This window comes from Phodopus roborovskii, unplaced genomic scaffold, assembly GCF_943737965.1.
Source record: "Phodopus roborovskii unplaced genomic scaffold, PHOROB, whole genome shotgun sequence".
Lineage (NCBI taxonomy): Eukaryota > Metazoa > Chordata > Mammalia > Rodentia > Cricetidae > Phodopus > Phodopus roborovskii.
In genome coordinates, this window is record NW_026125052.1 from 18780228 (window position 1) to 18796089 (window position 15862).

Genomic DNA, 15862 nt, shown 5'->3' on the forward strand with positions numbered 1-15862 from the left:
AGAGAGGAAGAAGAAAGCTACCCCTCCCTTCTCAGTGACTGCTTCCTTCCAGAAGGAATGATTTTGACATTGGCTTTCTTTCTTCATGCCTGTGGGTTTCACCCCATGATGTGGGCTGCCAGCCTGGAATTCCCCCTTCCTTCACGTTCTCCAAGAGGCTCTGCCTCCTGCATCCTACCGTACTTATGGCGGTCTTGGTGACATGGGAAAGACTACCCAAAGCCCGAGACCCAGAGTTCAGCTGAGCCAGCCTGAGGAGACAGACACAGGCGCTGGTCCCCAGGCAGCTCTTACTGGGTGGAGCTGGAGTAGATCCCACTTTGTTGGCCAGAAAGGAGTCTCCACAGGAGGTGAGGTGATGGCTACACCTGGCTGAGGTGAAGCAGGGAAAATGTAGATAAGGGACAGTAGAGGAAGGAACAGTGTGATATGCAGGCTGTATGCCTCTGTAAGAACCAGAACGTCATAACCTATGGTCTCACAAGTTTTATTCGTGTGAGGTGTGGGCTGTGCCAGCGTTGAACCTCCCTGCCTGGGTACCATATGGTATCAGCATCCCATCATGAAGCTTTCAGCTGCCCAGCTCCTCTAGGTACCTGTTGGGGAGATCAAATCTAGAGCGGCATTCCACTCCACCTTCTGAACAACTGTCCTCAAGTAGGAATGGCTACCTTCTCCCCACTGTCTACATACGATCTACAGCTGTCACTGTCCCCAAGGTTTCCTTTTCCTTTGCTTCTAGCCCTGAGGGATGCTGTCTCCATCTTCCTGGTGACCCTGGCCCCACCCTTCCTCCCTCCTTCCTCTCTTTTTGTCCTTATCCATACAGAGCCTTCTCTCTGTCCCTGAAGCTCTTGTCTTGAGACAACCAGCAGACCCATCCACTGCCACAGCTCAGGTCAACCTCTCCAGCTCACCTGAGGCTTGTGACATTAATGTCTCTGGCAGTGGCAGTGTGTTGCCAGGTCCCAGACTCTCTTTAGTGCCAACTGTCACGCCAGCCTCCCAGCTGCTTTCCCAGCTTTTGATCTCTAGTGCTTCCCTCGTCCCATTGCACATGTGACTGATAGATCAACAGACCAAAGTCCAGCTTAGGATGCTTCAGGCTCTGCCAGCTTACCTGCAGTGGCATAAAGCTTGGCAGGTGGGGCCCCTTGCCGGCCTTTCTCCCCTCATCTGTTCCTCTGAATAGCCCAAGACTTTAGGTGAAAGATAAAATGGTAACCCAGGTATACCAGCTGTTCCAAGGCCGCTCTCTGTTCCAGGTACTTAAGAGAACCCGGATCTAATTACCAGGTGCGTAGTTGCTCCTGATCATGGCAGCAGGGACCTACTGGTCCCACTCTGGACAAGTGATCTTGCCCTATGCCATGACAAAGATGACAGGGTTGTAGATGACAGGGTTGTAAATGACAAGTGTCCAAAGAGCATTTCCTGTTCATATGTGGCATCCATAGTGCCCTGAGCTGGTAGGTGCTTGAAAAGGGCTTGTTGGTCTGTTGTTGATAGATGCCTCCTGGCCTGTGTGCTCCTCTGTGGGGCTTCATTCATCTCTATGTTCCTAGAACCTGGAGCTCTGCCAGGTTTGGAGGCATCATTCAGTAACTAATGTTGAGTGAGCAGGCGCTGAGTGAATGTGTTTACCAGGCAAGGACTTGAGCCCAGCTGCTGGGACCAGGCCCTCCATTTTCTTATTCTCTTTGGGTCCAGTCTGCCCACCCAGATTCAGGCAAACTGGAAACACAGCCCTGGGCTCCTCCCTCTTCCCCTCAGCCCCTGTATACGAGCTCAGTTGTCTCTGTTCTTGCTAGATCCAGGAAGGCAGATGCTCCTCTGGGTCTGTAGGGTGACCCAAACAGCAAGGGATGGAGAGAGGTCAGGGACTCCCCACTTCTGTGAAGGGCAGACTCACTCAGAGACAGCCCCTCCTTGGCCATGCACTGTACTTCTGAGAAGAGTATGTTGTTGCGCGCTCCGCTTGCACAGGGCCCCTGTGCATCTGAGATCAGCACAGATTCTAGGAAAGGTGGTAGCAGATGCATCTTGAGTTGTGTTCCTCTTCTCTCTTTGTCAAAGCTTCTTGTTGAAGGGCCAGGGCAAATGTTCCCTTCCAGGGCCCACAGAGAACGCTGACCCACCAGGCTCAGCTCCTTCCCAGCCCTCAGGCACATAGGGAACTTTGTCCCCTCCCTTGTAATAACCACCAGCTCTACCTTGCCTGAGTGGAAAGGCCATACCTTGGCTCTTTTTGCTTATTTCTCAAGATTGTCTCCTAGAAATTCCCATATTGCACAGACAGGGTAGAGTTCTGCTGGGCCAGAAGTGGGTTGGGTCTCTGTCTCTGTCTAGTATTGCCTAGAAGCCAGCGGACAGAGTACCTGGCTCTGTTCCTTTATGGGGCTTTTGGAAACACTGTGGTCTGTGCAGGAAAAAGACCTTGGGGGAGTGCGGCTCTCTTCTCCCTCCCAACACCTGGGTGTTTAGTTCGTGAGTCCTAGGCTTGTGGAGCAGAATCTCATGGTGACCCTCTTTGAGGCTGGAAGTATGGTTACTTATCTCCATGAGAAGGGACGGGCAGGGATTCCCATGATCCCAAGATGAGGGTGGCTTGACCTCAGCACTCAAACCAAGACCAAAGGAGGAGCCAGAGGGCTATGCTGTGGCCCTGAAATACATTCTGTCTACTCCTCCGAGCCCTAGAGAAGCTTCTGAGAATTAGTCTTTCTCGTATCCCAGGACTCACAGGAAGGGACAGTGGTGCAGGGAGAAGAGCCTGTTGGCAGCAGAGCTGAGGCCACGGCTCCTGATCTTTCCAGTCAACTGGGTGACCCAGAAAAACAACAAAATCTCCCTAAGCCTTGGTGTTCCCATAGAAATAGAGCAGACCAGTGCTCTCCAAAAGTTTCCTGAAGAGTCGAGGGATCCAGGTAGACACAGTCCTGGTCAGTTTAGCTATAATTACTTTTATGAATCAATGCATTTAAGTACATTCCACTGTCATGCAACTACCACCATTATTTCTAGAACATTCTTATCACCCTAGACATTCATTGATGTAGAATATGAAGCTAGGCTGGGACTGCTGGATCCTATGGAAATCCTGTGTTCACTTAACACACACACATACACACACAAACACGAGCGAGCAAATCCCTCTTTAAATATTTTATATATAGGGAGAGGAGGGATGTTGTGTTTGTGCTCATTTCCAAACAAAAACAGTCAACAGTTAAGACAGCCTGGAGCTAGTGACCTCCAACACCTCCCTAATCTCTAAGGTCGTGCATTAGGAGGCTCTAAACTTAAAAGCAAACAAAATAAGCCATGCTTGGCTCAGGGGAGGCTACCAGGTAGGATGAGCCTGGTGTTGACAGGCAGAGCCCGCCTGGCTCCAGCAGGGGCTCGGTCATGCTGGGAGCTAGTGGGAGTCTGCAGGTATTTAAGGCCACAGGGATACTTCTCTTTAAGTCAATGCAGCAGCTAGGCTGCCCTGAATTTTCTGGCTTAGTTGGTAGCTTGCCTTCATAGCAAGCACAAAGGCCTGAGTTCAATTCCCAGCACTGTATAAACTGAGTGCAGAGGCTCATGCCAACAATCGTCACACTCAGGTAGAGGCAAGAGGCTCAGGAATTCAAGATCATCCTTGGCAACATAGGGAGTTCAAGGCCTGTCTGGGATACATTCAACCCTGTCTCTGAAGCAAAAGCAAAACTAAGAGTTCTATTTCTCACTGTGAAAAGTATTAACAAGCCACTTGTGCTTTCTTTGGGAACTGCTATCGATCTTTCCCCCATTTTCCTCCCAATTAATTATATGTGTAAATAAAAATGCAAATTAACCCATTGAAATTGTCTGAGTTAGATCCTAGTACTCAGGTGTCTGAGACAGGAAGATTACAAGGTCAAGGCCGGAATGGGCTACAGACTTGTCTGTCTTGTCTCAGAGCACCAATTTCTAGGGTTGTAGCTCAGAAGTAGGAGCCCTTGCCTAGAATGGGCAATGTCTCTGGCTCTCTCCAGCGAGGAAAATGTTGTGTGTCTGATCTTGCCACATGCACACCCACAGCCATCTACCCGCAGATGTCCACATAGGTGACAAAGAACTGGGTGGCAGTGAGGACCTGATAAGGCTATGGGGATGTTTTCAGTCTGGCCTAATTAGAGAGTGGCATTTTTCTTATAGGGTCCCTCAGGTCCCTATGATCAGCCTACAGATTGCTTCCACCTATGGCCCATTCATCTGGCTGCTCATCTCTGTCTGGGCCCAGCTGGATGGTGGGTGGTTGGGATGAAGGATGAGCTGTCCCTGGGGCTGAAGGCAATAGGGCCTTGGGCAGAGTAGGACAAGAAAGGGACAGGAGCTGGGTATAAATAGCCCCTACCCAGCAGGGCAGGCCTGGCAAGCCGTCTTGTCCTCCCCCTCACCAGCTGCTGGTGCCAGCCATGCCCCAACCTCTTTTGGGAGCCTGGCCATCATCTCAGATCCTCACTGTAGGAAGTCCCTCAGCGGAACCGAGGAGTCTTGTCCTGTGTGTGGGTGCAACCTCCGGCCTCCTGGAACCTGCCGAGTGGGGGCATCAGGCTGGCTGGCTCTTTGGAGCGTCTTCTGTTTCTTGCCTGGGAACCTAAGTGTGCTGGTGTATGGCTGGGGGAAAACAATAAAAGACACGCCCCTTTGTGTGACATGCTGCAAATAAATTAGCTAGCCTTCTGTGGTGAGGTGCAGAACTCGACTAGAGGAGGTTTCATCTGCCTAGGAGCTCATGGAAGCCTTCAGAGGTGATTCAGGATGAGTTTGCCTTCAGTGTGCCCTGCAGAGAGGCACTCAGGTGGAGGGCTCCATAGTTGCAAAAGGCGTGAATCAGTTTCAGCTGTCCTGAAGGCAAATCTAATCAAAGCCACTCACACTGGGGAGAGAGAGAAGAGGAGGCTCTCATGTTGACTCTCCCAGGGGGGCGAGTTTTTCTGTAATAGGGACAAGAAGTGGGTTACACTGACATGTCTGTGATGATAGAATGTCAGCCATGCTGCGTGGGCACAGCTCAGGGCCGGCAGGGCATGTCTGGGAGGGCAGCTGTCCTACAGAATTCAATCCCAAGGCCACAGCCTCAAGGGGCCAAAGCTGTCCATAGATCTGAGCCCCATCCCCAGAGGCCCTGGGCTAATTACCACAGGATGTCCAAATCTACTGAGACCTTTGACCAGAGCATCCTGGAAATGCTCCCATGCCCTTTGGGTAGCTTAAACATTCATCCAAGTCACACATGGCTTTGCTCAGCTTGGCCTGTCAGTTAGTCAGAGGGATGTGGTTTGCCTGACCTGTCAGGGTTGTTGGTGAAGGGTCTCAGCTCTGTGTCCAGGCCTCCTTCTCGTTTGATGGGAGGTGGCTTTGGAAATTGTGGTGTGTTATATGTTCCAAGTCAGGGAAATGAGGACATGGCAGGGACAAAGTACTAAGGGGCATGGAACCTGAGGTGGCCACCATTATTTGGGGGATTCTGATATGCCTGGCACTGAGCTATCCTCCTCCACTCCTCCTGTGAGGTCTGTCTCACAGATGAAGAAACTGGGCTGTGGAGAAGTTAAGGAAATCGCTTGGATGGGCAGCTTGAGAAGACAGCTGGGTATGATCGAGGATAAGGGGACAGGTTTGGGGTGAGCATAACTCATGATGATGAGATCTACACTGAGCCCTTGCTAGGTTTTCCTTTCTAATGACTTGGGCTTTGGGAGAGGGGGAGGTGAGTGTCAGACTAGGGTTGTGTGATGGGAAAGGGCGTGGTAAGGGGTGTAAGGAAGGAAGAGAAGAGAGAACACATGCCAGGAGGGGGTTCATCCCTGGCACTTTAAGCCCTGAAGATTCAGGCAGGTTACTTAGCTTGTCTTGGTTGCCTTGTCTATGAGATGGGATGTTAGTGATGACGATAGATTCTACATCACAGATGTAGACATAAGCATTTAGAACTGTGTCCAGCCAGGTCAGACCTGTAATACATGTTGGGTGTTTTCTTCTATACACAGGGTGGCCTCCCTCCAGGGCTTCATGTGCCATGTGCCATCAGGCTCTGGGCTCACTATTGTCTCCCACTTAGACATGAGCCCACCACGGTGTAGACAGGTTAGGCCTGAAGTTATACCAGCTTCCTGGGCAGGCATTGCCCATAAGGAGCTCTGGAGCCAGTCTAGTTCCTAACAGCAGCCTCATGTCTCTGTGGTCCATGCAGCTAGTCAAGTCCCCAGAGTGTGCTGGGTTGCTATCAGGCAACTTGAGGAAATGGCACTTAGTGAAGGGAGCCATGATGGTATGACATTAATGCTGTGGTGGCTACCTCATTCTTTCCTCACCATTATGAGGCAGTTTCTCGTAGCCCAGGCTAGTTTGCAATACCTGATCCTCTTGCTTCTCCCAAGTGTTGGAATTACAGGAATGTACCACTATGTTCCTGGCTTTTCCTATTCAAAGGGGCTTGTGTTGGGGAGAGCTCAATGGGAGGTCTCTTGCCAGGCATGCAGGAGGTCCTGAAAGGTGGGGTTGGGGACCCTCAGATCTTGACATGGCTCAAGGCCACCAATTCAAAACCCCCAATTCTGCTTCCTCAATCTCTTCCTAACCAAAAAAAAAAAAAAAAAAAAAAAAGGGCTGCCAGAAGTGACGGGGCTGTGTGCCATGTCTCCTGGAGTCCTTGGGTTGAGCAAGACTCTGAGAGTCTAGTATAAGGAGAGGGTGCTGGGAGGCAGCCCATAGCATACCCTGATTGGCCACACGCTTGTTCCCAAGAAGCCTGGGGCAAGTGTTCTGGAAACCTGGGTTCTTCATCAGGGGCAGAGATGTTCAAAAACTGATCAGGCTCTGTAGCCTCACATACCATGCAAGTCAGATGTGCCCATGGCAGAGAGACACTGCCTAAACCATTGCTGTGCTCTTCATGGGACACCCCAAGGACGTCCAATGCAGCACATGAGGTTCCAGGCTTCTCAGAGCCATGGATCATCCCATCCCATCCCATCCCTGCTCTGTGAAGAAATGACATCCTTACTGAGCCACCTGGTTTGTGTCTACAGTGCCAATTCCATTGTCTGCCTGCAGGTCCCTGGCCCTGGGCCAGCAGTACACATCGCTGGGCTCCCAACCTCTGCTGTGCGGCTCCATCCCAGGCCTAGTCCCCAAGCAACTGCGCTTCTGCCGCAATTACATCGAGATCATGCCCAGTGTAGCAGAAGGCGTAAAGCTGGGCATCCAGGAGTGCCAACATCAGTTCCGGGGCCGCCGATGGAACTGTACCACCATAGATGACAGCTTGGCCATCTTTGGGCCTGTCCTGGACAAAGGTACTTGCCTGGGGCTGGGTGGGAGGTGACTGGGAGAATGGTGTTGGCAGGAAGGGTCCCAGAACCCTGCCCCCTTCTTCCCACCGTGGGAAACTCTGAGTTCTAGATCTCCCTAGGAGGGTAATAAAGCTGGTGGAAAGTGGGTGGGGTCCATCTCTGGACAGACCAGGCTGTCTCACATCAGCACATCTTTTCCAGTGCTGCAGGGGGCTGGGTAGCCCTGAGATGCCGCAGGGTCCTGTTTTTGGAGGGCAGGCACCAAGGAGCCCAGAGCCTTCCTTCCTGGCTGACACAGCAGGGACCCAGGCTTTGATGTGGACATGTGTGACATTTCCCTTATGCTGTGTTAAGTACTATGCAAATAGAGCTTCGAGGTGGGGGTGGGATGGTGCCAGGCCTAGGTGTTCTGCCATGGAAAAGTCTCCAGATCTGAGGAAGCTGCCGGGTGCTGGTAGCACTGCATTTCTTCCAAGGGTCCCCTGAGAGTTCCTGTTGGTTCCCATGTCCAAGCCCATAAAGTGGTGGCCTGTAGATCGCTCCCAGCTATCTTGAGACCTGGAAGTGTACCAGCTGTGACCGTAGTGGATGACTCTGAGCATGGGGTGTAAGAGAGGGATGAGTGGGGCTACTGTTCCTAAGGAGACTTTGGCTCCAGAACCTCTTGTGTCCAGGAATTTAATGACCCTAGCAGGGCTGGCCTCGACTGGAATTTTGCCAGCCGTTGGGGTGGGGGGGAGCGGGGTGCTCTTCCTCTTAGAAGGAATTGGTAAAAGCTGCATTCACAGCCAGAAAGAGGAGGGGTGAGCTGAGTTTGGGAGAGGAGGTGACTACCCTCGGGATTGGAGTGAATTCCGTTCCCTCCCCCCACCTGTGCTTCAAGTGCGAAGGGTCTGTACAACCTACAGGCAAAAAAACGCTGGCTATTGTCATGGGACAGGAGGGCAATTAGCAAATCAATGGATGATGATTCTGTTTACGCTTCTATTATCAAAGCTAATTATTCCTTGTTTACATAAAAGGTTTGGCCTCTAATTGGGGCCAAGTGGCGGCGGCGGCTGGCTTTTCAAACCTGATCTCGCACGCCTGTTGGTCTCACCGCCTTCCGGCGCCCCACCTCAGTCCAGGTAGCGCTTAATCAAACAGCCCGGCGTCTCGACGCCTCCCCCAAAGCAACACTGGCCTTCTAATGACGCCTCCCGCCCAGGACATCGTCCACCCAGACCTTTCAGCTTTATACCGGTTCTCTGTGGGCCTGGTGTTTAGATTCGCCTCAGTGGATTACGCCACATGCCTCCGTCCCACGGCAAGAGAGCAGTTTGTGTCCCGATGTGCAGGGATTATGGGGCGGAGACACTGGGATTTGAAAGCAGTGGGGTGAGGTTCGGAGAAGGCGTACTGGGTGCCCCGAGAGCAGGCGGTGGGTCCTGTCCACTTTTGCTCACGTCCCACAGCAGGTGTGGGGTGGGCTGCCGGAAGGCTCGAGGCCGCGGTCCCCCGCGGCTCCCCGAGGGCGCGAGCGCCGCCCCCCGCCGCGCGCCCGCTGCGGTCGCCGCGCCATTCACACGCCCTCTGGCCGCCGCCTCCCGGGGATCGCGCTGCTCGGCGCCGGGGCTGGGGGCGCGGCCCGGCCGCGGGAGCCGCCGGTTGCTACGCGGTGGCGGCCGGCCCGGCGGCCGGGGCTCGGCGGCCGCATTATGCGGGTAATGCGGTGTGACACCGCGCGAACAAAGGCGGATTGAGCGGCGCAGCGGGCCCCGCCGGACGGGGACCGGCACAGCGGGGCTGGCAGCGCCGCTCCCAGGCTAATCCCCGCCCCGCCCCCGCCACCCCCGCGGCCTCGGCGCTGGGAACCGAGCGTGGCGGGGCCAGGTCGCCGGAAGCCAGGGGCGCCCTCCCCTGGGGCGCGCGGGCCCGGAGGCCCGAATCACCACCGCGCACTGCCCCCAGGCCCGGCCCGCGCTGCTGCTCCTGCTCCCTCTCCGCGATCCCCTCCTGGCTACGGGGAAAGTGGGACGCGCCCCTGCTGGGCAGGTGGCGCGTGAGGGCGTCGTGCCAGCAGAGGCTGCTGTGGCTATGAGGACTTTATATTAAGGATGGGCCACGACCTAGCAAAGGAGTCCTGGGTCCCACTACCTGTGCAATATGGCACGACCCACTCTGGACCTCTGGCCTCTCGGTGTTGTCTATAAAATAGAGTTTAGAACATTTTAGAGAATAAAGCACCGGAAAGACAGATCTGTGCTTGCGCAGCATTCAGGGAGGTGGCTCTTACTGTAAAAAAAAAAAGCTAGCAACATCTCTTCCCGGGACCCTGGGGCCAGAGGCAGAAAAACTGCCTTGTGTCTTGACCTTTGTGGCTTTGAAGGATGTAGACAGGGAGTGGGCAATTAAGGCGGGAGAAGCTGCTCCCATTTTACGGAGTGTAATGCGAAGCTCGGATGAGGACTCTGATTTGGGCGGAACATGGTGGTTTAGGCTGCAGATTGCAGTGTGAAGTAGAGGGCTGAGATCCGTTTTGGAAAGGAGTGCTTATGAAGGTGCAAGGTTGGAGATCAAGAGCCAGGACAGGGCATGACCATCTCAGCTCATCAGTGATCATCCCTATCCCATCATAGACCCATTGCAGTTCTGGCCTCAGTTTGCCCATCTGTAAAGTGGGAATACCAACTAGGGTCTGAACTCTTTAAAGAGGAGCAGGAGGGCACCTGCCTCTTCCCTCAATGGCTGGTGAGCCCTTGAACTCTTTCCCAGACCTCAGAGGCAAGGCTGTGTTAGATTCCAGCCTAAGTGTCTTCGTCTCCTTCCAACATCCTTCTGCAGCCACCCGCGAATCAGCCTTCGTGCACGCCATCGCCTCTGCTGGTGTAGCCTTCGCTGTCACGCGCTCCTGCGCCGAGGGTACCTCCACCATCTGCGGCTGCGACTCACATCATAAGGGGCCACCTGGAGAGGGCTGGAAGTGGGGAGGCTGCAGCGAGGATGCTGACTTCGGGGTGCTGGTGTCGAGGGAGTTTGCCGATGCACGGGAAAACAGACCTGATGCTCGCTCAGCTATGAACAAGCACAATAACGAGGCAGGCCGGACGGTGAGTCAGCTACCCACAACTCGAGGAGCCCACCAGGGATCCCTGGCCCTTCTGGGCCAAGGTCCCACCCACACCCCTATAGTACCCCCTTGACCACCCTCCTTTCTCTTCCCCAGCTGCTCCTGAGTGGGTTGTAAATTTACTTACTCGTGTGCATTCATGTCTGTGTGTGTACCTGCGTGTGTAAGTCAGAGGACACTTTGTAGGAGTCAGTTTTCTCCACGATGTAGGTTCTAGTATCAAATCAAATCAACCTGTTCCTGGTTCTTTGGGGGAAGTAAGTCTGTCAGAGAGTGTGGCTGCCCTACAGGAGTAAGCACCCACAGACTATGTGCTGCTTGGCAGGCTGGCTGTGTAGGTCTGTGATTTGGTTGTGAGGTGAGGACTGACTCTGAGTCCAGCCTTCCCTGCTTCCTATGGTTGTGGAACCTTGAGCCAGTCACTTAGCTCCCAGCCTCAGCATTGCAGGTGGCACAATAGCCCCCAGTTTGCACCACTCCACACAGATGAGGTATGAATGAAGTCTGCCAGGGCTTGGGGTGTGACTAGGGACACTGGTTCCCATCCATTCATCCTGACATCGAGTAAGGGTAAAGGAGGGTTCCCTAGGTGGGTCAGTGTGGGCTAGCTGCTGCTCTTTTCCCCCCCAGACCATCCTGGACCACATGCACCTGAAGTGCAAATGCCACGGTTTGTCTGGCAGCTGTGAGGTAAAGACCTGCTGGTGGGCCCAGCCCGACTTCCGTGCCATTGGCGACTTCCTGAAGGACAAGTACGACAGCGCCTCAGAGATGGTGGTGGAGAAGCATCGGGAGTCCCGAGGCTGGGTGGAGACCCTGCGAGCCAAGTACGCACTCTTCAAGCCACCCACCGAGAGGGACCTAGTCTACTATGAGAACTCCCCCAACTTTTGTGAGCCCAACCCAGAGACGGGCTCCTTTGGTACCAGGGACAGGACTTGCAATGTCACCTCCCATGGCATCGATGGCTGTGATCTGCTGTGCTGTGGCCGTGGCCACAACACGAGGACGGAGAAGCGGAAAGAGAAATGCCATTGCGTCTTTCACTGGTGCTGCTATGTCAGCTGCCAAGAGTGCATCCGCATCTACGATGTGCACACCTGCAAGTAGGGAGCCAGGTAGGGTGCGGGCCTGGGTGCAGGGCTGCTCTCCTCCCCTCTCCTCCCTTAGGCCTGCTTTCTGTTTCTAAGCTTCCCGAGACAAGCAAGTTTCCCTAGCCGTAGTAGGACTCTAGGGCTTACCACGATTCCATGGGGATGGCCTTGGGCAGTGATGTAGCAGATTTACACCGGGCTTAGGTAATAACCAACGGTGTGCACGTGAGCCATAGGCAATTGATTAAAAATCTTACACAAATTAGCTATGATGAGCTAGACCAGATTTGTTCATGGCTGCTGGCTGTCGTTCCTGAGCATCTGTGCAGCCAGAAGAGAGATGCTGAGGTCTGGTCCCAGCTGTGCCCCTAATTTTCATTTCTCAGGGCCTCGGTGTCCTTACTGTCCAAGGACGAGGGGTACAAATGCCAGAAACAGGGGTGGGACATGGTGGTCTCGGCCTTTAATCCCAGCACTCAGGAGGCAGAGGCAAACGGTTCTCTATGACTTCAAGGCCAGCCTGCTAAATATAGAAAGTTTCAGGACAGCCAGGAATTCATAGTGAGACCCTGTCTTAAAAAAAAAAAAAAAAAAGCCTGAAACAGTGGGCTGTAAAGTCTGTCATAGCTGGGGCAGAGTCATTTCACGCCAGCCATGAACTAAGAGGGTAAGGTTTGACCTAGCACAATCCTCCAGAGCTTGGGGAGATGGGTGGGGGGAGCAAGATCTGAAGCTTGGGTGGAGCAGGGAGCACTCTCACCAAGTTTATGGAGGGAGATGGGAAGGAGGAAGGATCCCAGTTCAGAGTGACTGTGGTGAGTAACCATGGGATAAAAGGCTGGTGGATTACACCCCCAAGCTTCTCAGGGGTGGCTTGCTTGCGTGGGAGAAACCCCAGGGAAGGTCAGCCTAGGAGCAGAGTGTTTCTGCTTGGGAGGTGTCTCAGGACAGTGTGGCCCTTCTCTCTACCTTCCTCTGCCCCAAGAAGGGTCTGATGTGCGTTACAGGCTTTGCAATTAGGTCCAACTATCAGCCAGCTTATCCCATTTGTCAACCAACACCTCTGGCTTCAACATCTGTTACCTCTCCTGAGCTGCTGTGAGGAATGAGGGAAACAACATGGGGAGGGGGAAGCAGGGCTTGATTGATGGAAAAGCAGCTTGCTCTCTGTTTATGGCTGGCCAAAGCAGTGTGTTCCACCCGCTTCCTTGTGGCCGGTGACACATGGAAGCTGGTGGCTTGTGTGTGCACTGTGTAGAGCTGGGGGTACCCGACATCCCAGGAACTACATTTGATCAAAGGCTTACATTCCATCCCAGGAGGGGCTAGAACCATACAGGAGGGGTGAGTTTTCTGTATCAAGGTCAAGGGTGGGGAGGACATTGGTTGAGCCTGAGCACTCAATTGCCCGTCTCACGTGGGCAGTGATGGCGGAATGGGGACCTTGCTGCATTTTTTTTGAGGCTTAAGGTAGCGGGTATGGATGCTCCTCTGAAGCTAGCTCTAGTCAGAAGCCATCAGAGCATCGGCGTGGGGTTGCTGCAAAGGAATGGCATCACCTTGGCATTCTTTCTGCTTTTTGAAAGGATAGGAGAAAACTCAGCGAGTACTGAGGCTCACAGGTTATAGATAGTGCTGGTGTGTTGAGATGGAAGGGATGTCAGAAAACCACAGGTGGTCACCTTCTCTGATAGCCACTATGGCAAGAAGTAGCCCTGCTGCCCCAATTAGATGACACTAGCTCTGGCCATCTTGAGAAGTTGTGGGTGTAGTCTCCCACTAGCCAGGTAGGTGGGCCATTTGTCTAGCATGCCCGTTTCACTGAAGGACAGACTGAATTAGTGGCCTAGATAGACCCATGTGCTTATCCCCAGAAGCCCCCTGTGTCAGCTTGCTAAGGCCACAGCATCGGCAGCCCAAGCCTCATATTGGACCCATGGGGGCAGTGTGAGTTCCAGATACAGACCCTGTGACTCAGTCCTTGCCTTTGTGGGCAAGGACTCCACGCAGAGAAGAAAGTTCTGGATTGGCCTTCGATGTCCAGAAAATTGCTCCTTTCCAGCCCTTGTACTAAAAACAATCCCTTAAGAAGAATCCGGCGTAGCTGGGTAGTAGAGCACTGGGCTCGCTCTCAAGTACTGTGAAGGAAAGAAAGCAGTTCCTTGTCCTTACATTTCTACAATAGACACTTAGTGTTTTTCCAGGGTCATGTAGACATGGTTTCAAGACCACAATCCTGTCCCATAGTGGGGCTCTCAAACCCACACTTCCTGATAAGAAGGAAGCTCTCTCCCACTGTGATGTCCTTTGTCTCTCTGAGCCCTGGTTTCCTCTTGATAAGATCTGTGCCCTGCAGGGCTGCTGGGAGCCCAGACACAGCCTTGAAGGTCCTGGCCTGGGGTCCAGTGCTCTGAGACTCTGAGGCCCAGCAGGGCTGGTCAAGAGTTACTTTCTCTAGGTTCTTGCAGCCTGGTTTGCCTGAAGCTGGTTGAGACCCGCTTCCTTCCCACTCTCTCAGCCTTATGGATGATGCTACTGATGGAACCCAAGGGACCAGTAGGCATTTTTCTTGGCAGATCAGGCAGAAAAGGAGCTGCAGACAGGGCAGGACACATGCTCACCATACCCTCCATACTGCATAGTGGCAGCATCCACGTCCTTGGGAAGACACTTTGTTCATTGCTTGAGTTTTGTCCACTGTCTCCAGTTAGCTCTTGGCGGGTACCTGGATTCTCATAGTTTACAAGCATCAAGTTTGTGCTTTTTATCCCTATGTTGCAAAAGCTATAGTCACCTCATCTAAGTGGCCTTATGTCCTGGGTCTGTCACTAGTCTTTTGTAGATCCTTGGGCATATCCAGGTCATCTTTCCCCACCGGGTTCATCTCGGAGAGGTGGCCTTGGTACCTCAAATCCCATGGGATAGGACTGTACAGAGGGAATAAACATTCTCAGTAGAGCATTCTGGGAAAGGATTCATCATAATTAGTTTTGTAGATCCTCTTTATTTTGGACAATTCACAGCAAGCTGCTAGTGCCTGGGCAGAAACACATCGCATATGTCTGGTGGCACTAGCCCTGCTGGGGACTGATTGGTGCCTCAGAATACCAGCTTTCTTCGCCTCTACCATAGGATAGTGCTGCCATAGTTACTTAAAGCAGGCTTCCTCCGCTACAAGGAGGTTTGAGTTTTGTGGCTGCAGACTACTGTTCCTGCAGACAGCATCTTCTTCCACAGCAGGCTCTGAGGTTAGGAGGGGAGCAGAGTTAGCGATGTCAGCAGCCTGTGATCTTTGCATCCCAGGGGGCGATGTCAACAGCAGTTATTAGGTTTCTGATTCTTCCTGTTTATTTCCCAAAGGCCACTGGGAAGGGGTAGATTGTGCGGCTGGATCCATTCATCGAAGTCCCATGGGAAGCAGGATCTAGATCTGGGCCAGTCTTCGGCACTGGCCGGCAAGGAGCATGGACTGTTTGCCAGCTGCATGTGATGAACAACCTGGACCCAGCCGGCTTTGGACGGAGGCCCCTCCTTTCTCATCTAACATTTTTTCTCACCCTGCTCTGGATGGTGTATGGCTTTACAGAGGGGCTTTCTGTTTTGGTTTTCCAGGGTCTGCTGGGGACAGACCTGAGGCTTACCTTTGCACATGTTAAAGAAAATAAAAATGAAAAAAAAAATTCTACTGCAACAGAACAGGCTGGGCTAATGCGAGCTCTTGGCCTGGTGGGAAAGACAAGAACATGGCAAGGTTCTATCTCCCAGCTGCCTCTACTGGTGACATTCCAAGATGCCTCTGAGGTGGGAGTTGTGAAATGGGACATCCCCTTTTGTCCATCTACACCCATTCAAATTGGACACACTTTCCCATTCTGAGAAAAGCCATAGGTCTTGTTGGGATGTAGTGGCAGGGAGGCCCTGAGCTGTTGGAGCGGGATCTTGAGCTTTGAAGAACTTGGAATTCTGGGCCACCTGGGAAGCCGTTGGAAGAATAGTTGAGTTCTTCTCCAGCTCATTTTATCTATAGCCCTGCTCTGCATTAGAAATGGTCAGATCTCAACATCTTTTCCTGTCATTTCTGCAGCTTCCACCATTACTGCATGTGTTTCTCATGGTGCACCTTGTAAATAGGTTAGCTATGGAGGCCAGTCTCTTCCAGCTCCATCCACTACCTGCAGAAAGAGAAGGCTGTTCTGCCCTTCTCAGCCCTGCTCACCAGGGAGGACAGCTGGGCACCTTAGTTAACTAATGGCACCAGCAAGGCAACAATCTCGAAACTCCAAATTTGCAGCTGGTAGGTGGGGAGGGTGAAGATTCCCGGTTCCCTTGTGAGT

At 53.0% G+C, this 15862-nt stretch overlaps 1 protein-coding gene across 1 annotated transcript in view; it reads left to right on the forward strand.

Moving 5' to 3' along the window:
• The window catches only part of Wnt3 (Wnt family member 3), a 40935-nt gene extending 25585 nt beyond the window's left edge, over positions 1-15350 (forward strand). Inside the window, exons 2-5 of the mRNA XM_051178587.1 lie at positions 7087-7328; positions 10149-10414; positions 11065-11552; positions 14889-15350. Of these exons, the coding sequence (XP_051034544.1) occupies positions 7087-7328; positions 10149-10414; positions 11065-11544 (988 nt within the window). The 3' untranslated portion in view covers positions 11545-11552; positions 14889-15350. The remainder of the gene's footprint in view (positions 1-7086; positions 7329-10148; positions 10415-11064; positions 11553-14888) is intronic.
• Positions 15351-15862: the final 512 nt, after the last annotated feature.